The 27,589-nt window shown below is 44.6% G+C and overlaps 2 protein-coding genes across 5 annotated transcripts; both read right to left on the bottom strand.

The window, feature by feature from the left end:
- Positions 1-4,284: 4,284 nt before the first annotated feature.
- lrrc71 (leucine rich repeat containing 71) lies at positions 4,285-20,406 on the bottom strand. Of its 4 annotated transcripts, none has more exons than XM_018747736.2 (19): positions 20,280-20,406; positions 20,026-20,136; positions 19,365-19,403; positions 19,154-19,252; positions 18,414-18,539; positions 17,496-17,571; positions 16,998-17,072; positions 16,144-16,212; positions 15,892-16,051; positions 15,713-15,796; positions 14,638-14,712; positions 13,820-13,972; positions 11,524-11,611; positions 10,402-10,481; positions 9,316-9,342; positions 8,316-8,342; positions 6,009-6,123; positions 5,775-5,866; positions 4,285-4,658 (listed from the first exon to the last, which is right to left on the bottom strand). In XM_018747736.2, the coding sequence occupies exons 2-19, from the start codon at positions 20,105-20,107 to the stop codon at positions 4,527-4,529; spliced, it is 1,599 nt and encodes a 532-aa protein (XP_018603252.2). In that variant the 5' UTR covers positions 20,108-20,136; positions 20,280-20,406; the 3' UTR covers positions 4,285-4,526. The 4 variants fall into 4 exon arrangements, with proteins under 4 accessions (XP_018603252.2, XP_018603253.2, XP_018603254.2 ...); XM_018747737.2 differs by having other exon boundaries at positions 6,009-6,120; XM_018747738.2 differs by lacking the exon at positions 14,638-14,712.
- A 756-nt stretch (positions 20,407-21,162) lies between these two features.
- On the bottom strand, positions 21,163-27,559 carry scamp3 (secretory carrier membrane protein 3). Its single transcript, XM_018747729.2, has 9 exons — positions 27,020-27,559; positions 26,434-26,514; positions 26,204-26,317; positions 24,870-24,990; positions 24,544-24,672; positions 23,369-23,528; positions 22,288-22,389; positions 22,068-22,185; positions 21,163-21,966 (listed from the first exon to the last, which is right to left on the bottom strand). Exons 1-9 carry the CDS (start codon positions 27,071-27,073, stop codon positions 21,817-21,819), a joined length of 1,029 nt encoding a protein of 342 aa, XP_018603245.1. The 5' UTR covers positions 27,074-27,559; the 3' UTR covers positions 21,163-21,816.
- Between the last annotated feature and the right edge of the window lie 30 nt (positions 27,560-27,589).

Raw genomic sequence — 27,589 nt, 5'->3', positions numbered from 1 at the left:
GGGATCCTGGTTCACCGTGATCCTGCTCCTGACAAGTGGTTACTGAAATTGGATGGAGGAACTAATTTGTCGACGTCTCATTCTTCCGTTCTGTATGTTGTTTTACTATTAAGTGCTTTGAAAAGCTGTTTTTGGTCTCCAATGTCAAATGAAATCTATTATTATGATTGTTGTTCATTTCAACTGAATCACTCAGCTGCAGACCACTGCACAATAAAATCATATTCCTAATATGGAGATAGCTGGTAGTGTAGCTGTTAGAGCTGCTGCCTTGGGACCCACGGGTTTGAATACCACCTCCAGCTGTAGTACCCTGGAACAATCTTCTCGCATTAAATTGCTCCAGTAAAATCACCCACCCGTATGAATGGTTAAATAACTTTGGACAAAAATCATTTGGTGAAAAGAACCTCACACACACATCGTCTGAAACCGCTTGTCCCATATGGGGTCGCGGGGGGAGACGGAGCCTAACCCAGCAACTCAGGGCGTAAGGCCGGAGGGGACACACCCAGGACGGGACGCCAGTCCGTCGCAAGGCACCCCAAGCGGGACTCGAACCCCAGACCCACCGAAGAGCAGGACCGTGGTCCAACCCGCTGCGCCACTGCACTCCCCAGAAAAGAATCAGTTAAATTAATTAATGGAAACATCCTATCACCGTGTCATCTACAAACAGAAGTGATGAAACCCTGGTGTCCCCAGTCCGGACACCCTCCAAGCCCTCACTGCACTATAGTTTTGGAGAGGCTCTAAAATTATAGTCATGGAACATTAAATAAATATTGATACGTTCATAAAAGTACGAAAGGAAATCCTCAAATTGTTAAATGTTCTGGAAACAACAGAAATCACCCCGAGCTCAGTGTGCGGACAATGTGATTATCATCACCAAAGCTATGAATACCGAGAAAATACTGAGAACAGAACAGAACATTCGCCACCAATCCCGCACCTCGGAAGGATCTTTAGTCAACCAAGCTCATGAGTCAATTCACTAATCAATTCAAGGGTCTTTGCGTCCGTTAAGGTGAGTTTGACGACGCAGATTCCGATTGACGTCACCTGCTGCATCGTGGCCCTTCACGCTGACGCCACATCTCGGGAGTATATATTGGCCTGGAGTTTCCTTCTCTCTAGCGTGTGAGGTTCTGTTTTTGTGGTGGTTCTTGGCGGAACGGGAGCGATGGCAGCCATGCATGTGGTTTTTGGCTTATGTATCTACCTGCTTGTTGTCGGAGGTAAAGGTGACTTGAGTTTGTGCCCTGTTGTACTAATTACTGCTCTTGGGCACTTAGTTTCTGGCTTTAAACTACTGACTTATAAATGACTTTCAGTGTAAGGTGTTAGTTTTAATCATTACTTCATTTGACTCCTTAACCTCTTCTTCTCTCCAAGGTTGGTCAAAACCACTTCCGCTAAAGTGCTTCTGTCCAAGAAAATGTTTGGTGGATGTGGTGCCGCCACCACCACCACCCCCGGTGCCAGTGGCTAACGATACCTGGGATTTGCTTGCTCTCCGCAACAACTCAAATGGTAAACTCGACTCCAAACTGAAGGTGCTTGAGGAAGTCCTACTGAAGGATGGCCTTCTTCTACTTGATGATGCTACATCCACTGAGAGTCTGAGTGGCCCTGTAGCCCTTCCTGTGCTCCATGATGCTGTTGATGGTAAAGGGGTTCCATGTTCTTGGGCACTGTGGGGTTTTACTGATGGATTGAAACTACTGACAGTGTACAGAATGTCCATGTCAATCTTTGGTTCATCTTAATCATCTTCTTCCTCCTCAGGGTGGCCAAAACCACTTCCGCAGAGATGTTTGTGTCCAAAAATATGTTGGGTGGATGGCCCACTGCCAAATACCTGGGATTTGCTTGCCCTCCGCAACAACTCAAATGGTGACCTTGACCCCAGACTGAAGCTGCTTGAGGATGATGTTGTCCTCAAGGACAACCTTCTACTTGATGATGCTACATCCACTGAGAGTCTGAGTGGCCCTATGGCCCTTGCTGTGCTCAATGACCAGCATGACTCTTCCACCAGTCCTTAGTCTGTAATTGTTGAGACTGGTTCCATCAGTCCCTTGTAGCTGATGTCCTTAATAGCTGGCTTAGCTGAAGCATGAAAGAACTTACTGGAAGGGTCTTCAACTTGAATAAATGGATTTAAATATGAATTGGTTGCGTTTCCCTTCTTGCAGCTTCACAAGTTCCTACTGCCAGTACCACATCGTTATCAGCAGTGATATAGGTCTATACTTGGCAATAGGAAACTCTGGTACATTTTAGCTGCTGGAAGCAATTGATATAAACGGTATGACTCTCCACACCCTCCTTACTGCTGCTTGCACTCCTACAGCCCACCGATTACATCCTGGTCCAATTTTAAGGTTAGGGCCCTGACCTTGGCCCAGGCTCTAAACCTTAATGTAGGTCCTATGCATAAGACAGGTAGTTAGGGACAAACTAGTGTCCCATGATTTAGTACAAAAAAAAAAAATAAAATGCAGTTAAATTTGGCTCCACAGACATGTGTTTCAGGTTGACTGGTGACTCAGAATTGCCCATAGTGAGTGTGTGGCTATCTTGAAATGGACTTGCCTCCCCTCCAGGGTATGGCCTGCTTGACCTTGCACCTGGTGTTTCCTGGAAGGACTCTGGATCACACTGCTAGATGTATGCATTCCATTACATTTCTTACATTAATTGCCTCACAGTTTTACTGAATGTCTTTACAAAATTTTTATTGTACTTGAAACTGAGTTGTTTTCCTGTTGTATGGGGGAGCATTCTCTACCAAGTTTATTGCAACCTCTTGTGGGCTCATGGAGGAGGGAACAGGTAGGACAACAAGCTCCTGTAACTGCTAATAAGTCAAAAATATTCCTTTTCATCTCAGTGCAACATGAATTTTTCTGCTTTTACCCTGTCCAAGAACTCGTTCACCCACTCATTACCCACAATGCAAATTACACAATTTTAACCGTTTTGAAAATTCGTTATATCAGTATTTGACATTCTGGAACAGAATTAAAGGATGGAAAGCATTGTGGGTGGGTGGAAGTGTACAGATGCAGACCCATTATAATTAGAAGGAAATAGATGTTTTTCCAGAGGTGAGGTGGTGCAGTGGGTTTGGCAGGGTCCTCCTCTCTTGTGGGTCTAGGGTTCAAGTCCTGCCTGGGGTGCCCTACCACGGACCGGTGACCTGTCCAGGGTGTTTTCCCTCCCCCCCAGCCTTGCACCCTGTGTTACCAGGCCGCGCTCCAGCTTGCCGTGACCCCAGTTGGGACAAGTGGCTTCAGACTGCATGTGCATAGATGTTTTTCTTTTCTGTTGTGGCCACAGTAACTTCCATGCAAAAAGTTGTGATTCGCTTTGGAAAAAGGTCTTGGCTAAATTTCGACAGAGTTATATACCTGTCCAGGTTTAAAAGACTCGAGTTGAGGTTTTGGATTTTCACCCTGAACTGAGCAGCTTCCCAGCTCCTCCGTGGCCCTCAATGTGGGTTCAAGCCACGACCAACAGCAATCAACGTCCAATGTCCATTGAAACCCAGCTGACTGCAAGGAGCTGTTCAGAATGGTTCACGGCAAAAGTGACTTCAACGGTTTCAACCAACCAACCAACCAACATCAACAACCACTTCTTGCAAGCAGGAGTTTACCCTCAATACAGGGCGCAAGGGGGAGGTGGAAAAACACAGGACAGGACGTCAGTTTACCGCAAGGCACCCCAACCAGGGCTCAAACCCCAGACCCACCACACAGCAAGCACCGGTCAAACCTGCTGCACCTCACTGGATTCAGAAAATACTAAAACATTAAACGTGAGATACTGAAAAATGACAAGAGGGTGACAAAAAGGTAATACTTACAGGTATAAAGAAGGTGCTGTAACATTACAAAGGATCTTTGGCAAAAACTGCCCTCAGAAGTGTAGTGTCTCCAGAAATCTACACAATAAACATTTAAATGCCAAAGTAACCTGTTATTACATACATCTAACATCAAAAACTCATGGACACTAGATATGAGCTGTAAACACTACGGAAGAGAGTTAAATGAAGGCACTCCCACATGTACACTTTGACATCGGATAGCTGGGCCTGGAAACACTGGTCAAGTTTGTTCCACAACAGAGCATTTCGACAATACATAAAGAAAACGCAGTTTAAACATTAACTGAAAAATATGTAGGGGTGTAGGGTGGGAGAGGGGGAGGGGCGGGTTTGGCCAGGTCCTCCTCTCTGGTGGGTCTGGGGTTCGAGTCCTGCTTGGGGTGCCTTGCGATGGACTGGTGTCCCGTCCTGGGTGTGTCCCCTCCCCCTCCAGCCTTGCGCCCTGGGTTGTCGGGTCAGGCTTTGATTCGCCATGACCCTGCTCAGGACAAGCGGCTTCAGTGTGTGTGTCTATGGAAAATGTGTAATTGGACAAATCATAACACTGCAGTAACTGCAGTTTTCTTTCTGTAACCGCTTTAGCAAGACTGTGTGTGGGAGCACACGCATGTTTTTGGGTGTAAATCTATGGGGACGATGCTATCTGCCCAGGCTCCTCTTCCGCTGGTCCAGGTACGCTTCTGTTGAGTGGATCTCTGAGAGCCATTAATTCCTGCAGCTTCAGAAATGCCTCACAGTGGAGAGGAAAACAATTTCTCTGGAAGGGGGGAAAAAAAAAAGTTTTGCAGTGAGAATGAACAATAAGAAACACACAACAGTAGTTATTAGTTGAGTATACTGTAGTGCTCCCAGTAATGATAATGCATAGGGTAATTACATATACTGCATTATTGATAATCACACACACATTGTCTGAAACCACTTGTCCCGAGCAGAGTTGCGGAGAACCAGAGCCTAACCCGGCAACACAGGGCGCAAGGCTGGAGGGGGATGGGACACACCCAGGACGGGACGCCACTCCATCACAAGGCACCCCAAGCAGGACTCGGACCCCAGACCCACCAGAGAGCAGGACCCAGTCAAGCCCGCTACACCACCATGTCCCCTCTTTATTGATAATCTACACCACTAAATCAGACACTTATGGAGAACCTTGGTTTACATGCAGCGTACACTTGATGTGTCTAGATTTCATTGTATTCAGACATCTGTGTTTGATCTTTATGAACATGGCAATCTGTTGAGTGGAAAAAAAAATTACATATAAGTGCCCCACATGAAGCCCAAACTCTTTTTAACAGAAATGAAATTGCAGTCTGGTCATATACAGCACTAGTGCTCAATCCTGGACTCTGCATAACCCTGGGTATACTGCTCTTGTACGCAGACACTGTCTTATGATTTATAGAATTATTCTCAGAATGCACACTATACAGTTAAAAAACACAAACCAAGCAAGCAAACATGTCAGTTGAGCACTTTCTATTGCGTTAAATTCGCATTACTTAATCTCAATTTTCTCCCTTACAATGTGATTATTTAAAACTGAAAACAGTTCATACCCACCCAACGATTAAAGGATGTTTGGATCAGTAAACATTTGATTGACCCAGTTTTAACCATTTTCTTAGGCCAAACCTAATTTTCTCTCATCCACATGTAAAAATATACACAGATCCAAGCCTGCGTGTGACACTGCCAGATATAACAAAAAAACAGCATTCGACTGGGTGCAAAAGAACTGTGGTTAAGACCCACTGCCATACCCTGGTACAGTAAAATCCAGACGCAGCAGCAGGTCTAGTAGGACAGAAACTGGGTTAAAACAGGAGGTGGAGCAGAGAAAACAGGAGATATGAAAAGAGAGACTCACAGAGAGGTTGAGTCGCAGCAGGCCTCTCCCCTCTGCTTGCCGTTCCAGCGCCGCGAGGAACGGGCACAGTGAGCGCTCCGTCAGCGCGTTACCTGCAGTGTGAACAGTGTCATTCTGGGGTATATGAAAGACAGGCGAATGGTGGCTTCTCTACGTGAGAGCTGCTTATGAGCACTCTGAGGACTCGAGTTTCAAACCGAAGGTTCTGCTGGACTCTTCCAGTAGCGCAATGACCTGATAGGTTAAGGGAAGCGAGGACGTTGTTCCCGGGGAGTAAGACTTTGCCTCCGACATGCTGCACCCCTGGCTCCAGCAGAGGGCTCGCTGCCTCTGGGGTCTCAGCCGACTGCTAATGACACATGCAGTTTTTACTGGGTCACGGCAATATCAAATCTCAAGTGGCAACAATGAATACACACACATACATACAGAACACAACCTGCACCATCCAAACAGGGGTCCAGCATATATATGGGTGTGTGTATGTATATATACACACATACATTTTCTGAACCGCTTGTCCCATACGGGGTCGCGGGGAACCGGAGCCTAACCCAGCAACACAGGGCCTAAGGCTAGAGAGAGACACACCCCGGACTGGACGCCAGTCCATCACATGGCACCCCAAGTAGGATTCAAACTCCAGACCCACCAGAGAGCAGGACCCGGTCCAACCCAGTGCGTCGCATGCACGCACGCACGCACGCTGGATAGCATAGTGGTAAGAGTGCCACCTTTTGTGTGTGTGCGCTTGTAGTGTAGTGGTTAAAGCTGCTGCCTTTGGATCCAACAGGTTTGATCCCCATCTCTGGCTATCATACCCTTGAGCAAGGTACTTACCCTGAATTGCTCCAGTAAAAATGACCCAGCTGTACAAATGGGTAAATAACTGTAACCTTAACACTGTAAGTCGCTTTGGAGAAAATTGTCCAATAAATGTTTTTTTTTTTTTTTAAAAACATCAAAAAATATAACAAAAAACAACAGAAACAAGACTACCTTTAGTGTTCCACAAGCATATCAAAAAGTAAAATAACAAAACCAGGGGTACATATTACACAAATACACATTATAAAGAAATGGAACGGTGTAAACAACGATAAAGTACGTTTCACTTTCATATTTCTACAGCTCGGAAATGACTTGGAAACAGGGCTTTACATGTAATTTAAACCATATTTCCAAGTAAGGTGGGACTCTTCCATGACCATTTAACTTTCTGTATATAGTAACATACCAATATGATAAGACAATTACAAAAAATATTATTTCCACTGGGTTTAAAGTTCATCATGGCATCAGTTATTTTAAAATAATATTAATGTTTTTCTCTTTTCAATATAAGATAGCATGTCAAGACAAAAAACTGCATGGTTTCAGAGCTATGTTCACAAAAAGCAAGTTATCTATATTAACCTTAAATTGTCGCACAAGGGCATTTCAATATATATTTCTATTATTTCAGTATGGGGCAGCTGATACCGTAGTTGTTGGAACTGCTGCTGTTAAAACTGAGGGTCACCGGTTTGAACCTCACCTGCAGAATCCCTGAGCAAGGTATTTACCCTAAATTGCTCCAGTAAAAAATTGTCCGGCTGTAGAAATGGGTAAATAACGGTAGGCACCCTAACATACTACAGTGCCTTCGGAAAGTATCCAGACCCCCCCACATTTTTCAACACTTTGTAGTGCTGTGCACTTATTTCAAAACGTATCGAACTGATTTTTCACCATCAGGTGGCATGCAGGACCCCTCAATGCCAAAAAAACTAATTTTTAGAATCCCTTGCAAACTTACTAAAAATAAAAAACTAAAATCCCTGCAGTAAGGATGAGTTTCAGATACGTTGAGGACTCTTCTTCACTTTAAGAGCATTTCAGCATGTTGAAATCCTCATACTTATAATTAGCTTAACAGTCTACCTAATTGGCAAGGGGCGCGGTGGGTTGGCCTGGGTCTTGCTCTCCGGTGGGTCTGGGGTTCGAGTCCCCCTTGGGGTGCCTTGCGACGGACTGGCGTCCCGTCCTGGGTGTGTCCCCCTCCCCCTCCAGCCTTACGCCCTGAGTTGCCGGGTTAGGCTTCGGTTCCCCGCGACCCCGTATGGGACAAGCGGTTCAGAAAGTGAGTGAGTCTACCTAATCTTAAAAGGAAATGCAAATAATTTTACTACAAAATGGTAAAACAAGCATGTAACCCCAGTGAGGTAATCTTGTCATATTATCAAAAAAAAAGAGAGAACATGTGACCAGTGAAGCAGAAAGCAAAGACAGAAGGAAGACAGATACGGTTCCTTAATACAGGGGTAATAGAGCATATGATTCTCATACAAACATATAATGGAATAACTGGTGTAGTAGATTATGCTTCAAAAACGTGCTTTACTTTCTAGATAGACGAATGAGCGAAGAACGAGAGATGCTTCGTGAGGTGAAGGTTCAAGGAACATGGGAAAGAGAGACAAACAGAGCAGCCTTTCACACATATAGCATCCCGGAAGCATAAATGTGGCAGTATGAAGATGAAGCGAAGCAGTACTGTACCTTACTCACTGTAATACCGGCCTTCTCCTGCAAAAGAGACAGTCTTACAGTGTGTGTGAACAGCGTTTGTTTCGCTGCAATAAATTCAAACACTGAGATGATTTCAATATAAAACTCAAATACAGACACCCCTCGACTTGCGCAAATAGACCGTTCTTTAACCCGTTACGTAAGTCGAAAGTTACGTATATCAGATTCCCCCTTCTCCCCCACCATTTATCATAATAACATTAAGAATTTTTCCACCTCACTTATTGCACCCTGACGTTTCTTCGTTATTATTGCTGTTTCCATGCTAGCTGTTCCTTTCACGTGCTCCTTTATACTTGCAGCATCTTTCACTATCGTATTTATAGTCGATACGGCTAAACTTGGTTCCCGTGCTATAGACCATAATCTTTGTCCACCTTCATACTTCCTCATTATTTTCGATTTCATCTCCAAATCGATTGCCGTACACTTGCGAGACGCTTCTCGTTTTCCTTCAAGAGCACATTTACCACCAGTCATTGTGAACAATGAGAAGGGGGGAAAATATGGGGGGAAAAAAAGCTCTACACAAACGAGAGTAGATGTGTTAAGGGCTCAAAACTCATGGGAACTGGGAAGATGCAGCTTCCTGCCTCGTCTGGCTACGCCGACTTTCGCTTAACGTATTTCAGATGTTTTGCATGAAATGAAAGCGCGATCCGTAAATAATGCGCGTGCCGGGAATTTTTTACGGAAATCCGGATTTACGCAAGTCGAATTTACGTAAGTAGAGGTTTGTCTGTACACCATTTCGTCTTGCAGGTGATTCCAAACGAATGTTCAGGTTTACAGTAAATACTATGGACATACTGTCTCCCCCCAACTTACAAAGGTCATTTGTTTCTGAAAATCTTAAACCCTTAGAAATAGCTTTGCTGTTATATTTACGATGGTGATTAAACTTCGACATTCGTGTTCCAGTAGAATCACAGCCTTTCTGTGGCAGTATGTAGACAAAGCAGTACCGTACCTTACTCACTGTGATACCGGCCTTCTCCTGCAAAAGAGACACAGCCATGCAGTGTGTGCACAGCACAGGGTTCGTTTCACTGCCATAAGCCAGTCAAGTGTTTTCTACAATAAGTTTGTTCAAACACTGAGATGATTTCAATGTAAACCTTACAAACATCATGTAGCAGATTCAGAATTATGTTCAAGATTACAACAAAATTGCTCTCCAATGTACGTATGCAGTCGTCCCCCCGCCTTACAAAGGTTATTTGCTCCTGAAAGATCCTTCCTAAGTTCAAGTCTTGTAAATCAAGCACATCATTGCCATGCTGATTATTAGGATTTTGATGCGTTCCTGAGTGCAAAATTTACACCCATTTATGCTGAAATAGCAACATATCCCATTAAAATGGACAGAGGTGATTGAATAGTTAAGTTAATAGAGGGGGTGCAGTGGGTTGGACCGGGCCCTGCTCTCCTGTGGGTCTGGGGTTCGAGTCCCGCTTGGGGTGCCTTGTGATGGACTGGCGTCCCATCCTGGGTGTGTCCCCTCCAGCCTTACGCCCTGTGTTGCCGGGTTAGACTCTGGTTCCCCGCGACCCCGTATGGGACAAGCGGTTTAGACAGTGTGTGTGAATTACTTTGCAATGCTGTACACTTAAAGCTCACGTACATATGGTACTGCGCTTGTGCTTTATTTCAAGCTTTTAATACAAAGAACAAAACAAAAAGAACAGAACCTGAAGACAAGTGAAATCACTGAAAACAAAGTGCATGAATTCACATTCCGTGAACTAATCGGCATGATTTGGACAGTCCAAACCGGGGCCATGAGTACTGGTTGAGGACCATAATTAATGCGATTATAACAGGTGATGGTAACAAATAAGGGTTAACGGAGGTTGAGTATGAGTCAAGCTATAAACGTAAAGAAGGCTGGGAGCCTCACAAATAAAAATGTCTGGCAGATTGAAGTAGGGGAATTAAATGAAGCCATTTGTAACCCCAAGTTCTCGCAAACAGAATGTATCTCAGGGGACGACTGTATTCCAATATCACACATACTGTTTTTTTTTTAATTTTTAAATATCATGAGTAATCTTACCTCTTGTTCCGATACAAGGGGTAGCCTCTCCTTGCTTTCTGGTTTCATCCCTTTGCCCCTGGCTGCTTTGGTGTCAGGAACTGAGAAAGAGTAGTGTGAAGACAGTGCAGAAATCATTTTCCGAAGTGAGAACTTCACATTGACATTTAAATTTAAATTTATTCATTTAGCAGACACTTTTGTCCAAAGTGGCATACATCTCAGCAAAGTTTAATGGTAGCGATAGTGAACTTCTTTGTTCAGAGTTTCCCTAAAATTAATGTTCAGCAAATCCTGAAAATTAATCCTGGGGTACATTCCCACGCCTTCGCCATGTCAAGGCCTTCATCGTTATCACTCAACCAAAACAGCACGAATAAAAGCAGAATCTCTGCACGTCCCTTGACTCTGTCCACACTTCTGCTCCTCGGAAGAACCCGATGTGTTACAATGATTCACCTTACTGAGTTCATGCTTCATAAGTTATTTTTGTGAGGACTCAAAGGATGCAGGTTTGCGTCCCACATCATACTTTGGTACCACTAATCAAGGTATTTGCCCTGAATTGATGCAGTAAAAAAATCACCCAGCTGTATAAATGAGTAAATAATTGCAAGTAGTATAACACTATAAGTCTTTTTTGGAGTGTTGGCTGAATGAATTAATAAGACGCACATGCACATGCAGTTGGAAACCGCTTGTCCCAAGCGGGGTCGTGGCGAACCGGAGCCTATCCAGTAACACAGGATGCAGGGCCAGAGGGGGAGGGGACACACCCAGGATGGGACGCCAATCCATTGCAAGGCACCCCAAGCAGGACTCAAACACCAGACCTGCCAGAGGGCAGGACCCGGCCAAACCCGCTACGCCACGGCACCCCCCCATAATACATATGGTGCTGTGAAAAAGTGCTCGCCCCCCTTTCTAACTGTATTCTGTTTTTGCTGCTTTTTATATTCAATTTGATCTTTTTGTCTAGCAGAAAATGAATGGAGTCTGAGAGAAAAAAAAATAATAATCCACTGTTTTTATGTCAAGTAAGATATTAAATTGAACAAACACAGGCACACGTACAGTGTTGACAGCATACTAATGCTGTTACTGGTTATTCTGTTACTTAGATCCATTTAAAAGGTGAATTACCTTTTTTAGTAAGTTTAGTCTCTTCTTTCTTTCCCACAGCCGCTACTCCTTGACTGGCTGCCTGTTTTTCATCTTTTTTCGGTATATCCTGCAAAGAGACAGTACTATCAAGTGTACCGGGATGAGTGAGCCCCTGAGATTTTTACCTTCAGGTATACGCCATCCTCTGGACTGCACTACTGAAAACAGCACACACTGGGTTTTCAACATAAAAAGAAATTGGGACCAGAAGTCTGACTGTAACTCAATTTGTTTCTACAGCCACCCACTGCATCAATTTATTCACTCCATTTGTTCAGGTTTGGTCCTATAAAAAATTTCAAAGCTAAAATTAATTTTTTTTTTTTAAAAAAACATTTTTCTCAATTCCATTTTCATCAACCACTCATGCAAACCAGGGTTGCTGTGTTTCTGGGCCTTTGCTGGAAACACAGGGTGGGAGACAGGGATACATAAGTCCATCACATGAATTATTTTGTTACCTTTTAGTAAATTCAAGCAGAATTCAAGTAAACTGTAAAATGACATAAGATAAGATAAGATAAGATAAGATACTTTGTCACTGTGTATAATACATTGAAATTCTGTGTGGCAACCCTCACAAGAGCAGCAGCATAAAGAACACTTGATACAAACAACCAAGTAAATAAATAAAAAAATATGAATTAGAATGGAATAAATAAGAATTGAACTGAAAAAAAGCTTTAGAGTCTTCAGTCCTTAGCAGCCTTGGCAAATAAAAATGTTATTGCCGAAAATTCCTTTTCATTGCGCTGTGTTCCTCCTGCATATGAAGTGGAAAATGAGAATGAAAAGATGGAGTAGAAAAGGGAAGTAAGGTGGGGTGTAAGAGGATAGAGGAGAACATATTAAAAAGTGTCCGACCTTAAATACTGACTATGTGTCTCTTTTGCTGTAACATTTTTCTTAACTTTAAGCTACCTTAAAATAAAAACCAAATTAAAATTTCTGAAGAAAAATATTATGCCTCTACAAACTCCTGTTCAGTGCCAATTATTGCTTGTAAACTGAAAACTGCATCATTTGCTACTGACAACCAGGGTGTGGTGATCTGCAGTGAAAGCCAGTGGAACTGAACCCCTCCAAAATTCGCACAGTTAGGAAGGGGTTTGCTGGGTGGTATGGTAGCACAGCAAGTGGTGCTGCTGATGTGGGTTCGATCCCTGCTCAGTCTGTGTGGAGTTTGCATGTTCTCCCCATGTCTGTGTGGGTTTCCTTGGGGTGCTCTGGTTTCCTCCCACAGTCCCAAGACATGTTGTTCAGGTTCACCTGTAGTGTGTGAGTGAGAGAGTGTGTGTGTGTGTGTGTGTTCCACTGATGTATGGATGAGTGACCCAGTGTAAGTAGTGTATCTAGCAGTGGAAGTCTTTGGGTGCTCTGGTTTCCTTCCACAGTCCAAAGACATGCTGTCCAAGTTCACCCATAGTGTGTGAGACACACAGAGAGTGTGTGTGTGTTCCACTGATGTATGGATGAGTGGCCCATTGTAAGTAGTGTATCTAGCAGTGTAAGTCACCTTGGTGAATAAGGTGTGTGGGCTGATAACACTACACAGAGTTCATTGGAAGTCATTTTGGAGAAAAGCATCTGCTAAATAAATAAATGCACGGTGTTTTGCTGCCCACTAATGCCTATATCTGCAACAAACAAATTTTTAAAATAGATAGGAACAACCATCCATTTTCAATAACTGCTGGTCCCACGCAGGGCCGTGGTAATCGGGAACCAATAGGCTGAGGGGGATTCACCCTTATGAGACACCAGTCACGCACAATCACTCGCCCATCCACACACTGAGGGCAATTAGGGTCACCAGTTCACCTGAACTCTATTTCTTCGGACAGTGGGAGGAAACCCGAGTATCCAGAGGAAGCCCGCAAAGACAAGCACGAGAACATGCAAACTCCACACAGGCTGAGTGGGGATTGAACCCACGCCCTCTTGCACTGCCCAGGTGCTGTAAGGCAGCAGCGCCATTCGATGCACCACTGCGTTACCCTAGATAAGAAAAGAAAATCACATACAAACGAATGAACAATGTTTGCATCCTAAAAAATTTGTAACTTGAACATGCGCAACATGACGACCCAGTGTAACTGATTTGCACGTTCTTACTACTTCACAGCTCATGTGAGCTGATCAGCATTTCATCATGCATATTTTCAACCTGTCAGTGAGACATAAACTCGCTATTAGAAAGAGGATTTCTGTGAGGTGACCAGATTAATTTTACAGTACCATTGGTGGAGAGAGGCCAGGTGCGTTAGTGACTTACCTTCTTCTTCGCGGTGCTCTTTGAGGCCTTGTTCAAACTGTGATCCAGGGAGGAGCTGCTCGGGACAGACAGCGGGTGATGGTTCTTGGAGTCTGCGGTCTGCGCCTGTGTGGGCTGCTGTCGGGGATGGGGTTCGCAGGACAGAACTCGGCCCTTGAGGAAAAACTCAGGTAATGAGAACTGCCGCCTCTCTTACCATGCTCACCTTACCTCATTCTGTCATTGTAGCGTCTCTTCATGCTCTCTATGCACTCATCCAACTGAGGCTCTTCATACTACGGTGCTCCTTAAAAGCCCTTGTGTCCCTTAGTTTTACCACGAAATGGTGATTTAATAAGCAGCAGTCTCTCATTTGATATAATAGGTGTGTAATGACCAATTTCACGTTACTGTAGAGGAAATCGTGTGTAGTAGGAACACGGAAGTGCAGCAGGTCCAAAAATAAGTGAAGCCCAGGTTGTATTGGTTAAACCAAGTAGGTAAGTAGAATTCAGGGGTATAAATCGCAGTCATTTGTTCATTTTATACGTTTATTTTTAGATTTGACATTTAGGTTTTATGGGCTTATTTTAATATTTTACACAAGAATAGTGAGCATCCTCACAAGGTTCATATACTATCAAGCAGCACTGTACGTCTGTGTTAAAAATTTAGTCTATCTATATGGAATGAGGTATATCTGATTTAAAAAAAATAATAATAATAATTTGTGTATGTACTCTGATGTCTAAGTTTCCAAAAGTCACAAAAAGATAATGTGCTTCCCAAGTTACGCTGGCAACAGTTTGTCCGTAAGTAGCAGCATATTGGCTTCTCACCAACAACTCTCTCTTGCTCAGCTGCTTCCTCCTCTCTACAACTTCCTCATGAGTCAGTGCGAAGGGCCCAAGCACCTTTGGAGGACACATAGAGAGCATAAAGTGGAATACACAGCAATAGTTGTTGTTGTTATTATTATTATAATTATCATCATTATTATCATTATCATTGTTATCATCATTATTAGTATTATTATAACAGTAGTAGTCATGGTGCATTGTGTAATGTTACACTGCAAATGTAAATAATGAACACTGTACTGGTTCCCTCCCAAAGTTCAAAGACATGCGTTTAAAGTTAATTTTGTGACTAATTTGCCCGTAGTGTGAGAGAGAGTGTGTGTGTGTGTGTGTTCCAGTCGTGTTTAGATGAGTGATGTACTGTAGTATCTCTACTACTGCAAGTCATAAATAAATAAATAAATAAATAAATAAATAAATATGAATATAGATACAGATAATAAAAAAGGGAAAATTAAATTTGAATTTAAAAATAATTTTTAATGCAATTAAAACTTTATAGTTTTATAACTGAAAACTAAACTCATTTTTAAGACTGAAGTTGTTTCATGGAAAATATCACCTACAAAGTTCAAAGACACGGGGTGGCGAAGCCTCGTATCACCTGTACATAATATATAAGGCAATAGATCTTTAATAAAACCACTTCTTCATTATTAAGGAAGGTTTATTGACTTAGTTCCAAGATTGCAGTTCTTCATTTAGTTGATGCTTTTCGCCATGGCAACTTACAATGTTCAGGTACTTACAGTTATTTACCCATTTGTACAGCTGGGTAATTTTAACTAGACCAGCTTAGGGCGAGTACCTTACTCAAGGGTATCACACCTCGAGGGGGGATCGACCCCACAACCTTCGGATCACGAGACAGCAGCTCTAACCACTACGGTACCAGGACTAGGAGGAGGCGGAGGGAACTTTCAGCAGATCCAGACCGTACAGGAACGACTGGTGACGTCCAAAACGGGGACGGACAACGAAATTTCCGTCGATTTTGGAGCAAAGGGCGTACAGGGAAAACGCATCCAGACAGACCAGGAGTGCGAATGCGTACCTGTGCCAGATCCGCTGCCCCGGCATCTCCGATTCCGTTGTACGCCAGGGAAAGGCACAACAAGGTGCGATTCAATCGGAGTCCCTGTGAAAGGAAGGAACACGTGGGATGAAGAGCACCCTGCTGAGTTCCATTGCTGTGTACAGCCTGTCTCAGGTAAACGTACCGTATGTGTGTACCTGCGCAATGTGTTTGGCCCCCGCATCCCCGATGTGGTTGAAGGACAGGTTGAGGGAGAGCAGGCTCCTGTTGGCTGTGCGTGGTGTGGACAGGGCAGCGCCGATGAGGCGAGCCCCCAACTCCCCAATGTGGTTGTTCCGCAGGGACAGCTCAGTGAGCCTGTCGGGTGAGGAGGCACAGCGTTCACCGACATGAAGTTCGGTGTCGCTTCCATCACGTGTTCGGTGTGTGTGGGTGTGAAAGAGACGCACGCGCTGTTCTCGCCGATGAGGATGTGGAAGTCCTGATCTGGAAGGGGAGTTCCTTCTAAGACCACCGTCCTGTCACAGAGATGTAGGGAAGGGGGCACAGTGATGAGTACATATAATTAATATGACTAAACACACACACACACACACACACACACACACAGTCTGAACCACTTGTCCCATATGGCGTCGTGGAGAGTCGGAGCCCAACCCGGCAACACAGGGCATAAGGTTGGAGGGGGAGGGGACACACCCAGGATGGGATGCCAGTCCATTGCAAGGCACCCCAAGTGGGACTCGAACCCCAGACCCACCGGAGAGCAGGACCCACTTCAACCCACTGCACCGTCACACCCCCTGACTAACTACTGAAAGATATATTTAATTTGCACATAGATATCACCTCCGTAAGAAAAAGGGACTTCACTTAAAGGTGATTTACTGTTTTATTTCCTGATTAGCGAGAATTAGCTATAATTACACTTTGCTGAAACTCTGTTCGCATCTAATTTCATTCATTCAGCAAATCCTTCTCTCCAAAGCAACGTACAACTCAGCTCACCTGACTTTAAAGTCTGAAATTACATTTTAACTTTGACTCCTATTTGATCACTCAGTTTGCTTTACAGTGAGTTCTACTTACGGCTCAAAACGTTACCATGGTGATGATGATGGGGAAAAAAAATAACAACACTAGGGGATCAAGGTAATTTATCGTTGAAAAAGTCACTGCAATAAAGGGCAGGGGTGTTTGTGGTTTTGAGACAGTCAGACATCAATCTGTACACCAGTGTTCAGAGTAACTTCAGAAACGTGAGCAGGATTGATGGGACCTTCTGCTTCCCTCTGCCATCTACCTGAGGTTGAGGCACAGAGAGGCGGTGATCTTCAGAGACCTCAGCATTTGCTCCGTTAAACCAGCTCTCCACAGACTGCACAAACAAGACAAACATTGAAAAGATTATTCAAAGTGACTTCTGTAATAGGAGCCTTAGACAGACTCAACATCTGCTACCACACTGTCAGTCCATCTCATTATCTCTTTATTGCCCATTCCCTCATCTCCTTTATTACCCCCTATATTCCCTCTAGTCACACACACACTGAAACCACTTGTCCCAAGCAGGATCAGGGCAAACCAGAGCCTAACCCAGCAGCACAGGGCGCAAGGCTGGAGTGGAAGGAGACACACCCAGGATGGGACGCCAGTCCATCACAAGGCACCCCAGGTGGGACTCAAACCCCAGACCTGCCAGAGAGCAGGACCTGGCCAAGCCCTCTGCGCCAGTACGGCACTGCACCCCCTTTCCCTCTAGTCATTCACCTCATATTCCACCCCCCACCTCAGTACTCACTGCAACTTCTGTAGGCTGCCCAACGATGGCAGGGTCTTCCGTAGAGCTTGCATGATTAACTTGTTCAGTTTCCACCCTGTCAATGTACATTTTGTTCAATTTAACAGTGAACAGGCCTTTTTGTTCTTGAACACACATTGTTTCTGAATGACAATGTAAATAGAAAATATGGACAATTTTAGTACAAAACTTTATTATTATTATTATTATTATTATTATTATTATATAAATCATATTATATATACAGTACAATAGTACTGTGTAAAAGCAAATAGCAAAGTTTAAAAGCGTCAGGCTGAATTTTAATGCAAGTTTAGGTTTGTTGTAAGGTTGTTCCAGATATAGGCTGGGTACTTGCACTACGAACAGGGGAATTATGAATTTAAAGATATAACCATTTTTTGCCTTTGTTTCTTTTTTATTGTATTTGCTTAAATTGTGCATTTGATGCCGAGCGAGCATAACTTGCGTTTCTGTGTTCAGCTGTCAGATGGCTGGAAAACGTAGCCAAGCAGCAGAGGAGTGTTGGATCACATTAAGTCAACTCATTCCCACAGTGTTTACAGCTCTTTCAGTGTTTATAGGTATTGGTGACTAATAAAATGACAAATCAGAGGGGGGTGCGGTGGCACAGCAGGCTTGGCTGGGTCCTGCTCACTGGTAGGTCTGGGGTTCGAGTCCCGCTTGGGGTGCCTTGTGATGGACTGGCGTCCCGTCCTGGGTGTGTCCCCTCCCCCTCAAGCCTTACGCCCTGTGTTGCTGGGCTAGGCTCCCGCTCACCACGACCCTGCTTGGGATAAGCGGCTTCGGCCAGTCTGTGTGTCAAACGACAAATCTTGCACCCAATGTTCCTTTGAGGAATCATGCCGGAACAGGGTGCTGTACTCGATTTAAATCGACTGAACGTTTTGTTCTCACCAAACACCCGGACCTCCCTCACACTGCGGGGATCTTCCGTCTCCAAGTCCACCTCAAGACAAGGCTCCGGACAGCAGCTTGTCCTGACTGCACCACGTACAGTCTTCGACTGGCGCCCCTCTGAGGCTGAAAGGTCAAGGTTCAAGTCACAGTTTTATACAGGGTATTAAAAGGTGAAGCACCGCAAGCCGCGCTGCCTAACAACAGAGGCGAATCTATGTAACGTGCGAAATTTTGATTTTACGGTAAAGGCACACTGCTTTTATCCGAGATACAAGAAACCAGGTGTTGCACAAGTTGGTGGTAACATTGTGTGGAACAAAATAGGAATTCAGGTAATGCGAGGATATTGGCAGTTTAAGAGAGAGCACAAAAAGGGGCTCTTATACACTGAAAAACTTACAGAATGCAAACTTGTTTCTCAAATCAGTATATTTATATTTATTCGACACTTTTCTTCAAAGTAACTCACATTGTTGAGTTACGATTATTTTCCACTTTATACAGCTGGATAGTTTTACTGGAGCAATTTAGGATAAGTACCTTGCTTTAGGGTACTACAGCTGGCAGCAGGATTCAAACCTGCAACCTTGAGGTTTAAAGGCAGCAGCTCTAACCACTACAACAACTGCTGAAATCTGTAGTTTTCATCAACAAATAAAAAAATATATTCTGAAATGCAAATTATTATGATGAAAGTTGTGTATCTTTTCATGCTCTGATGGCGCATCGCATTTTACCTCGGTGTCGGGGGGTCACTGCTGGAATCCTTAACATTCCCAGCAGAGCACAGGCCTCTGGGAAGTCCACCTCCAGGCTGCCACAGCACTGGTACTCATCTGGATGCAACGGGTTCGAGCTCTTTGCAATCACACCATGAACGCGATTTCCAGAGGAATCCAGAGCGACGCCTGTGATTTTGCGTCTTTCGGACTGATGAAGGTGTCTTACCGATAGTTAGCACAGCAGCTATGTCTTCAGGAATTAGTCCTCATGGCCCCGCCAGCGAGAGAGAGAAGACACGCTGAGTTCCGAGTGAGCAAACAGGACTCTGGAATAATAATGAAGACTCCCCCCCCCCCTCCAAAGATTACACACACACACACACACTGGCCAAAGCCGCTTATCCCAAGCAGGGTCGTGGCAAACCAGAGCCTAACCCAGCAACATGGGCACAAGGCTGGAGGGGACACACCCAGGACAGGATGCCAGTCCATCACAAGGCACCCCAAAGCGGGACTCGAACCCCAGACCCACCAGAGAGCAGGACCCGGCCAAACCCGCTGCGCCATCGTGCTCCCCTATCCCCAAAGATTAATCAAACTTTAATAAAAGTTAAAAAAAGAAAGTATTACGACTCATCCTGTCACTTGTGGGAGAGAGAGAGTCGCAAGGAAGCAGAGATTACCCTGCAGGCCCGTCGATACAGTACAGTCCCTTCAAGGGCTGCATTACACTCACAGTTCAGTACCGGCCCCGACCCCCAGGGGCGCCCTCGAGCACACAACGAGAATACATGATCAGGCGAGATTATTGCGGTCTGGAACCACCCCCCGCCCCACCACCACACACACACACACAATTTTAAAGCAGTTATAAAAGAGACTGATACCCGTCGCCACAAGCTCCTCTTCCACCCCAAACGCTCCTCTATCTGCCTTCTCTTTCGGGCTCCTTTCTGCTCTCTTCTTCATTCTCACCTCGGTTCGAAGCGAAGGGTCTCCTGTGGTAACATTTATTTACACGTTCGCAGCCAACGCACAACCGAGCGGCGATGTTCGGAATCATTTTTATTCTAGGGCGCGTGCCCAGCGATGGAAAGACCGAGAACGCGTCGAGCACCGACTTTCCACCGAGACACCTCACCTGCGGCTTCCTCCTTTTCGCTGTACCAGAACAACTCCTACTCTTTCACACCAAAAGCATTTTCAAAAACCACGTTCTTAACCTCCACTGTTAAACTCACTCGTCGGCGTCGTTACGCTGCCATGACAACGCGGGTGCTGGTCACGTGAGCCCGAAGCGGCTCCCCGGGCCGAAGAGCGCTCGAGCCGCTTTCTTCTCTATTTAATTTGTACAATTTATTATTGCTGTCGTTATGTATCATTACCATAATTTGATCCTATATTATTATAATAAAATTAAATATTACTGGATTCACTTTTTTGTTTGACCATTTATTAGTTTACTAACTGATTGTTCAATGCAGGGTCACTGGGTCTAGAACCCAGCCTGGAAGTAACTTAGGTTATGGGGGAGGGGACACCTTGGATGGGATGCCAAAGCAACACATGGCAATCTCACACCCACCCACAGAGTTTCTCTCTCATTGTCACATTCACTACACTAGAAAGCTTTTCTACAGGTGACCCTACTAACCAAGCAAATTTTCAGTGAATTTTAAGATTAATATTGAAACAGCCTTCATTTTTCTCCATACTACTCTCACATCTCACACACACACCGTCTGAACCGCTTGTCCCATACAGGGTCGCAGGGAGCCGGAGCCTAGAACTCAGCAACACAGGGCATAAGGCCAGAGGGGGAGGGGATACACCCAGGAAGGGACATCAGTCCATCACAAGGCATCCCCAGCGGGACTCGAACCCCAGACCCACCGGAGAGCAGGACCTGGTCCAACCCACTGCGCCCCCCTAAGTTCTGTTCATAAAGCTGAAAATAAGTATAACTTAAAAAAAAAAAAAAGTTTAAAGAAAGAAAAACAGACTAGAGGTAAGTGGTAGTGCAAGGCATATGAATTTATTAAGATAAAAATGACACTGACCATGCTTCAAATGAAAATATCAAAAACACAAGTGCTTAATATTGGTCTAGTAATAATTTTGGCACCAGAAAGTCTTGTAAATAAGCATTTCATTTACAGTTACAAAATGTGTTAGTTCACTAGCAACATGACAGCATAGGCCACAGATAAATGAACCACTCAGACTTAAGTTAATCGTTACATTCCGTCAACTCCTCATGGATAATCTCAGCAATTTCTGAAATCTGCCTAAAATGTGCAATTAAGGTCTTCCTTATAAAAATTTCCTACATTCCCAGCAACAAAACCGCTACCTCCAGGTTAAATAAACCACTCTTTTCCACAGTGATACTGTTGGTCGTCATCCGGGTACGTTGTGCTGCCTCAATCTGTGCCTACTTTTAACTTTTCAACATACAAAACCAACAGTCATGCAAAAGTATAAATAAAAGCTTTGACAGCTTTCTCCAGGACATTTATTCCAAAATTCAAATATTACCAACCTATATAATTAAACCCATCCCTTCTAACTGGACCATCCAGTCCTTAGAACCGACTTTGGATGCAACTCTTTTAGAATCGTCACCTCTACCAGCAGTCCTCTCTCCTGCTGCCCCTGTCTGGCCCTGTCAGGACCTCCTATTGCCTCCCTGCGAAAGCCCCCTGGGCAGCAGAAGCAGTGGCATTGGCTGCGGCTTGACGCACTGCCGAGTTGGACATCACCCCCGTGGCGAACTCTGCCTGAGCCTTCTGGAAACTGGCACCCGTCTGCCTGTACAGGGAGTGAACCTGTAGGGTGGGGGATAAGGAGAATTCAACACGGTGGACACTTCCAGGTAGAAGCCACTTGAATAGTGATGTGAAATAAGCCCCGTGATCTTAAAAGTTACCTTCTTCAACATGATGACGCCCATGACAGCTTGGGCGGTGAAAAGGATGGCGCACAGCAGCATCATCACCCCCACTGCCTTATTACTTTTCAGGGCAGTCAGGCCACATATCCATCCACTAGGGTGAAGGACATGTGATGAGAGGCAGGGAGAGAGCGTGTGAGACCAAACGGGGAGGGTGAAAGCTGCTGCGACCACTGCATCTGCTCCGATACCGTACCTGAAACCCCAGCCCGGAATACCAACGGTCATCAGGACATACAGCACCACTTGTGCGAAGAAGATGAAGAAGAACGCAAAGAAGTTGAAAGAACTGTCACTCCTAGAAGAGATAAATCAAGGGAGAACAAAGTGACTTTCTACATTTATAACTAAAGAAAGGGCAATTTTAATGAGTGTGTATCTCTTCAGTCAATATATGCGCAAATACAGTTGATCCCTGACTTTGAAGAAGAAGAAAGAAAAAAAAAAAAAAAAAAAAAAATCACTGGGCGAAAGAGCTGATTTATTACTTGAAATTTTCATAAGTGGACTGTGATACAGCTACTTGTTTGACATGCTCTGGAGACCAACTGAACTTTGTGACCTGCATGTTGGCATCGGTATCTCTCAGTTGTCGATACACTTTTGTTTACTCCGAGTTGTACTGCACTTCGGAGAAAAGGGTTTGCTAAATTAATAAATGTAAAAGCAACAGTCAGAAAGCAACTCGGAAAGCTCTGTTGGGTGGGGGCAGCAGCAGTTTTTTCTAAATGCTTCTCTTCCATCGTGAACATCACGGATGACGAGAGGGAAGACAATCCCTCCCTCTGCTGAGCCGGAATACCTCCTGCATACACCTGCATGTTATGAGTGCCCTGGCAGGAGTATTTACAACATGGTGTAAACACGGAAGCTCAGTAAACAGCTAGACCAAGGTGTTGGTGCTCACCTGCAGCTTCTCGATCCTTCCTTTTATCCCACACATCTCACAAAAGTCAGTAATATTCCATGCAAGCTTAATAATAATAAATCACGATAACAATTACAAAAAAAAACCCATCTAAATTATATCCTATTTGCCTTCAAGCACAAACAGAAGCCGTATGAAAAAAAAAAAAAAATATTAAATCATTGGCAGTTTGGGTTCATTATTCAAAAGTTTGTAAGCTGGACCCCAACTGGACCACAAAAATGACAGCAATTATAGTCTTTGCCTCCGTTTCTCCAGCCCTCTGGTGTATTTTTTAGTGTGAGATATATGTAGCTTTGGAGAAAAGCGTCTGTGAAATGAATAAATGTAAACGTTTGACAACGCACACCTGAAAGCCTTGTACACGGGCCTGAACCAACAGACGAAGGAGCAGGGTGTGAAGAGGATCACCCAGAGGATGGCCAAGCCCAGCCCCACTCCGGTCGTCGTGTCCACGCAGAAGTGAGCCAGGCAACAAATCAAGTTGTAGAACAGGGCAGCAGCCGAGGCTGGGGTGGAAATCACGAGGGAGAAGGATGTGTAACGGGAACAGAGAAACGAGGGAGAAAGACAGAAAGAGATGCATTGGGAAGTGTTTAAAAACTGTAACCTAGACAGGCAGTCATGTGCCGCTTAATAATTGACCGCATGTACGACAGTGGTCCCATAAGATAATGGAACTGAAAAATTCTTATCGACTAGCGACATCGTAGCCTTCGTAACGTCGTAGCACAACGTTACGCACGTGTTCGTGGTGATGCTGCTGTAAACAAACCGCTGCCAGCCGTATACAAGTATAGCACATACGGTTATGTACAGTACCGAATATTTGATAATGATACCTCTGTTATCGCTTTATGCATTTACTATACTGTACTTTTGTTATTTTACAGTGTACTCTTTCTACTTATAAAAAGCTTACTGTAAAACAGTATGCTGTGTTACACCAGCAGCAGTGTCAAATCTCATGTTTACCGCTTCTCGACTGCATCGAGGCTACACCAGCTAGGTGTGTATAAGTACACTCTATGATCGAGGCTACACCATCTACATTTACATTTATTCATTTAGCTGACGCTTTTCTCCACAGCGACTTACAATGTTAAGGTTATAATTATTTACCTATTTACACAGCTGGGTAATTTTACTGGAGTAAATAAGTAAGTACCTTGCTCAAGGGTACTACAGCCAGAGGTGAGGCTGGAACCTGCAACCTTTGGGTCCAAAGGCAGCAGCTCTAACCACTACACTACGAGCTGTATAAGTACATGCTACGATCGAGGCTACACCATCTAGGTGCGTATAAGTACACTCTACGATGTTCGCACAGTGATGAAATCGCCTAACGACGCCTTTCTCAGAACGTATCCCCATCGTTGAGCAACATGTCTGTGGTACGACATATTGAAGCTACACACTGCCTATTGTTTTAAAGACAGACAGTACCTCTGACATTGAACTAACTGTCACTCTGGGTTTTGTTAGTATGGACATGTTGTCCCATGTGCCTTGACAGACACTCACCGATCCAGAAGTAATACATGATGGTGACTGTGTGTTGGAACTGCTGACTGATCTCCACTGCAATGTCCTGGTAGAAGCAGGGCCCCACGGGGCAGAAAGACGGCAGTGGGGGCCAGTTCTTCTGCCGTGCTGCGGGTAAAAAGGACAAAATAATTGAAATACATGGAGCAGATTGCCGAACTTTGGCACTGAATCCAGGAAAGACAACCGCGTTCATCTGACATATCAGCGAGCTTCACGAGGCCACTTTTACACATGCCGTACTCCGCGTTTCCCTTCCGCTGGACATACCACACCAGCAGCATGTTCAAATGTGTTCCACTCACATGCTCCAGGGCCAAGGGCATGGGAATTCAGCTCCCTCTCTCTCTTCTCCAGCTCCTGCGCTTTCCTTTCCAGCTCCTCCTGCTTCTTCAGCAGGTCTGCTGTAGCGGCGTTCACCGAGGACTGGAAACCAGAGACAAACGGGAGGTGGAAATAAAAGGAAGTCTCCTTGTACCTGACGTTATAAAGAGCCGAAAAACTAATTTTTGGAGATACAAACATTTCCAAAGTTTCTTTTCGCTTAATTACATGTGTTACCATTCAGTCTTGTAAAAGACAGACCCTCACCCTGGTTATGGCCACAAATGCATAAATAGAACAGCTCCTAGATATCTACAAGACTTGATCATTTGCAACGTGCCAACCAGACTGCTATGCCCTTCCACATCTGCCTGCTTCGGTGGTCCCACGCACGAAAGGTAAAGCACGGAGGTTCTTGGTTCTGCCTCCGTTGTGGTGGAACGACCTCCCCCCTCTCACTCAGAACTGCTGAATCTCTGGCCACATTTATAAAGGGTCTTAAAACTCACCTCTTCGAGACTCACTTCACCCATGATCTAAGTTCACGTAACATGTAAATGTTCATGCACTACAACTTTAAGATGATGCCCGGATAAACCTTTACACAGCTACTCCTGTACATCTCAAAATTACTGCTAGAAGGTGATTAGAAATCGTCGATATTCAGATAAACGGTCCATCATATGAACCGATGATGGAAAGAAACAAACTAACTGCACTTACAAATCACATGTCTGCATCTAAGTCTCTCTTTCTCCTAATTTAATGAACAAAACGTATTTTCTATGAGATGTATGTCGCTTTGGAGAAAAGCATCTGCTAAATGAATAAATGTACATGTAAATGCATGTAAAATTTCTCCGTCGCACAGCAAAAATGGCACACATTTCTACTTTCAGTGAACCAGTTACCCAAAAAACACCCTCGGAGGGAACAAGAAGGGAAGGGTTAGTCAGGTATTTCATAGCTATATCCTGGATTTTCTTTCTGCATCTAAAACATCTACAGAAACCTTTTATAATATACTTTCCTACATTCCCCTTGGCGCCTGAAGCACAGAGATTACATGCAAAGTAACACAGCACCTCCTGGTACGTATAAAGCAGGACAACAAAGTGAAAGGAGACGGTGAAAAGGGCACATTTTTATATGCATTATTTTAAAACAGACTTTATTACTGCTTGACGTCAATAAAAAAAAACTTCCATCCACTCCAGTTTTCCACACTTAATTCTTAATTACAAATCTAACAGGATCTATAATCACAATAATGCTTACAGAAACCGATGAAGAATCAAAGCAATGCTCGACTCACCTGCGTGTTGTAGGAGCCATAGTTGCGGGGCTCGGTGGGTGTGGTTCGAGTAGGCGGAGCCTGAGTCAGAACGGGAGGAGCAGAAGTGGTGGTGGCAGAGTATGGGGGTGGGGGCTGCCGACACAAGCAACAGCAGTGGGTTAGTAAGGAGTGCGTAGACCTCCGTGTGCCATATTACCGCAGATTTGGGGGTGGAGAACTTTGGTACAAGTTTCCCAGAATAATCTTACCCCAGGCTTATCATCAAATGGGTTGTACAGGTCCAGTGTTGCATACTCAGTGTTGCTTCTGTGCTGGGTCACCGCTGGGTCCTGAAACAACAGCATGCGCGCACACACATCACCGTCACCAGTGCAGCAAAACAAAGATCACAACACCACCACGATCCACAGGGCAGACCTCAGAATTAAACACAAACCAGCCAACTGAGGGAATTTCATCAAATGCGGAAGCACCAATGGAAGCCTAGGAGACGGAAGGGCACATCTGCACTGTGTTCAACACCAGGTAGTACAATATTTAATATCCACATATGGCAACAGGAACCCCCACTGAGTCCAACACAAAGGATTGTGCCCAAATGGATGGTGTGTGTCTTTACGCACAATAATCATAAGCATATGGCATGATGATATGCAGCTTCCCACAATGAATGACAATCAATGTTAACAATACCGCACATTTATGTATTGAGTACATTAATTTTCATCTCCCTCTGCACAACTGTCCATCATCATCATGTGACCTGTTACACCACAATTCCACACACGCAGCTTTCAAGCACACACCAAAAAAAAATAAAATAAAAATAATCACCTTGAACGGGTTGTTGTCGTCGGTCGGCTCCGGAAAACTGGTGTAGGCCGACATCGCAATAATAAAAAATATTACTGACTATGTAATAACACAGTAACTTGTGTACGACGAGGCTCGTACAGCTGTTTCCACAGTAACCTGTTCGGCTCGACGACGCGTGTGACGCAGAGAGAGAGAGAGAGAGCAGAGTCGGTGCGACAAAAAAGGCAACCAAGTGACAAGAGGAGCGGATGGATGTGAGGGATGAAGAGGGAGGTAATAAGGCCTGGCAGCGGTGACTAACTACTACTGTCCGACAAGATCGAAAGCGGAACTGATCCCTCACGTCGTCCGTCCGTCCGTCCGTCCGTAAGTCCGTCCGTCCGTTCGTTCGCACTGTTACTGTACCGAAAGCGCCAATTACTGCGAAGGGCTGCGTCCCTTTCGCTCGTCTCCTCTTCCCTTTCCGAGCAAATCTATGAACACTTTATTACAAATTCCCCATGTCGTTCCCTCGGCGAACGCCCAGCTGTTTTGGTCCAGACGCGGAATCCCGGAAAGAAGATCATGTGACTCCACCGGCACGTGGAC

This window comes from Scleropages formosus, chromosome 23, assembly GCF_900964775.1.
Source record: "Scleropages formosus chromosome 23, fSclFor1.1, whole genome shotgun sequence".
Classification (NCBI taxonomy): Eukaryota; Metazoa; Chordata; class Actinopteri; order Osteoglossiformes; family Osteoglossidae; genus Scleropages; species Scleropages formosus.
The sequence above is the reverse complement of the archived record's forward strand: the minus strand, read 5'-3'. Positions and strand labels throughout refer to the sequence as shown.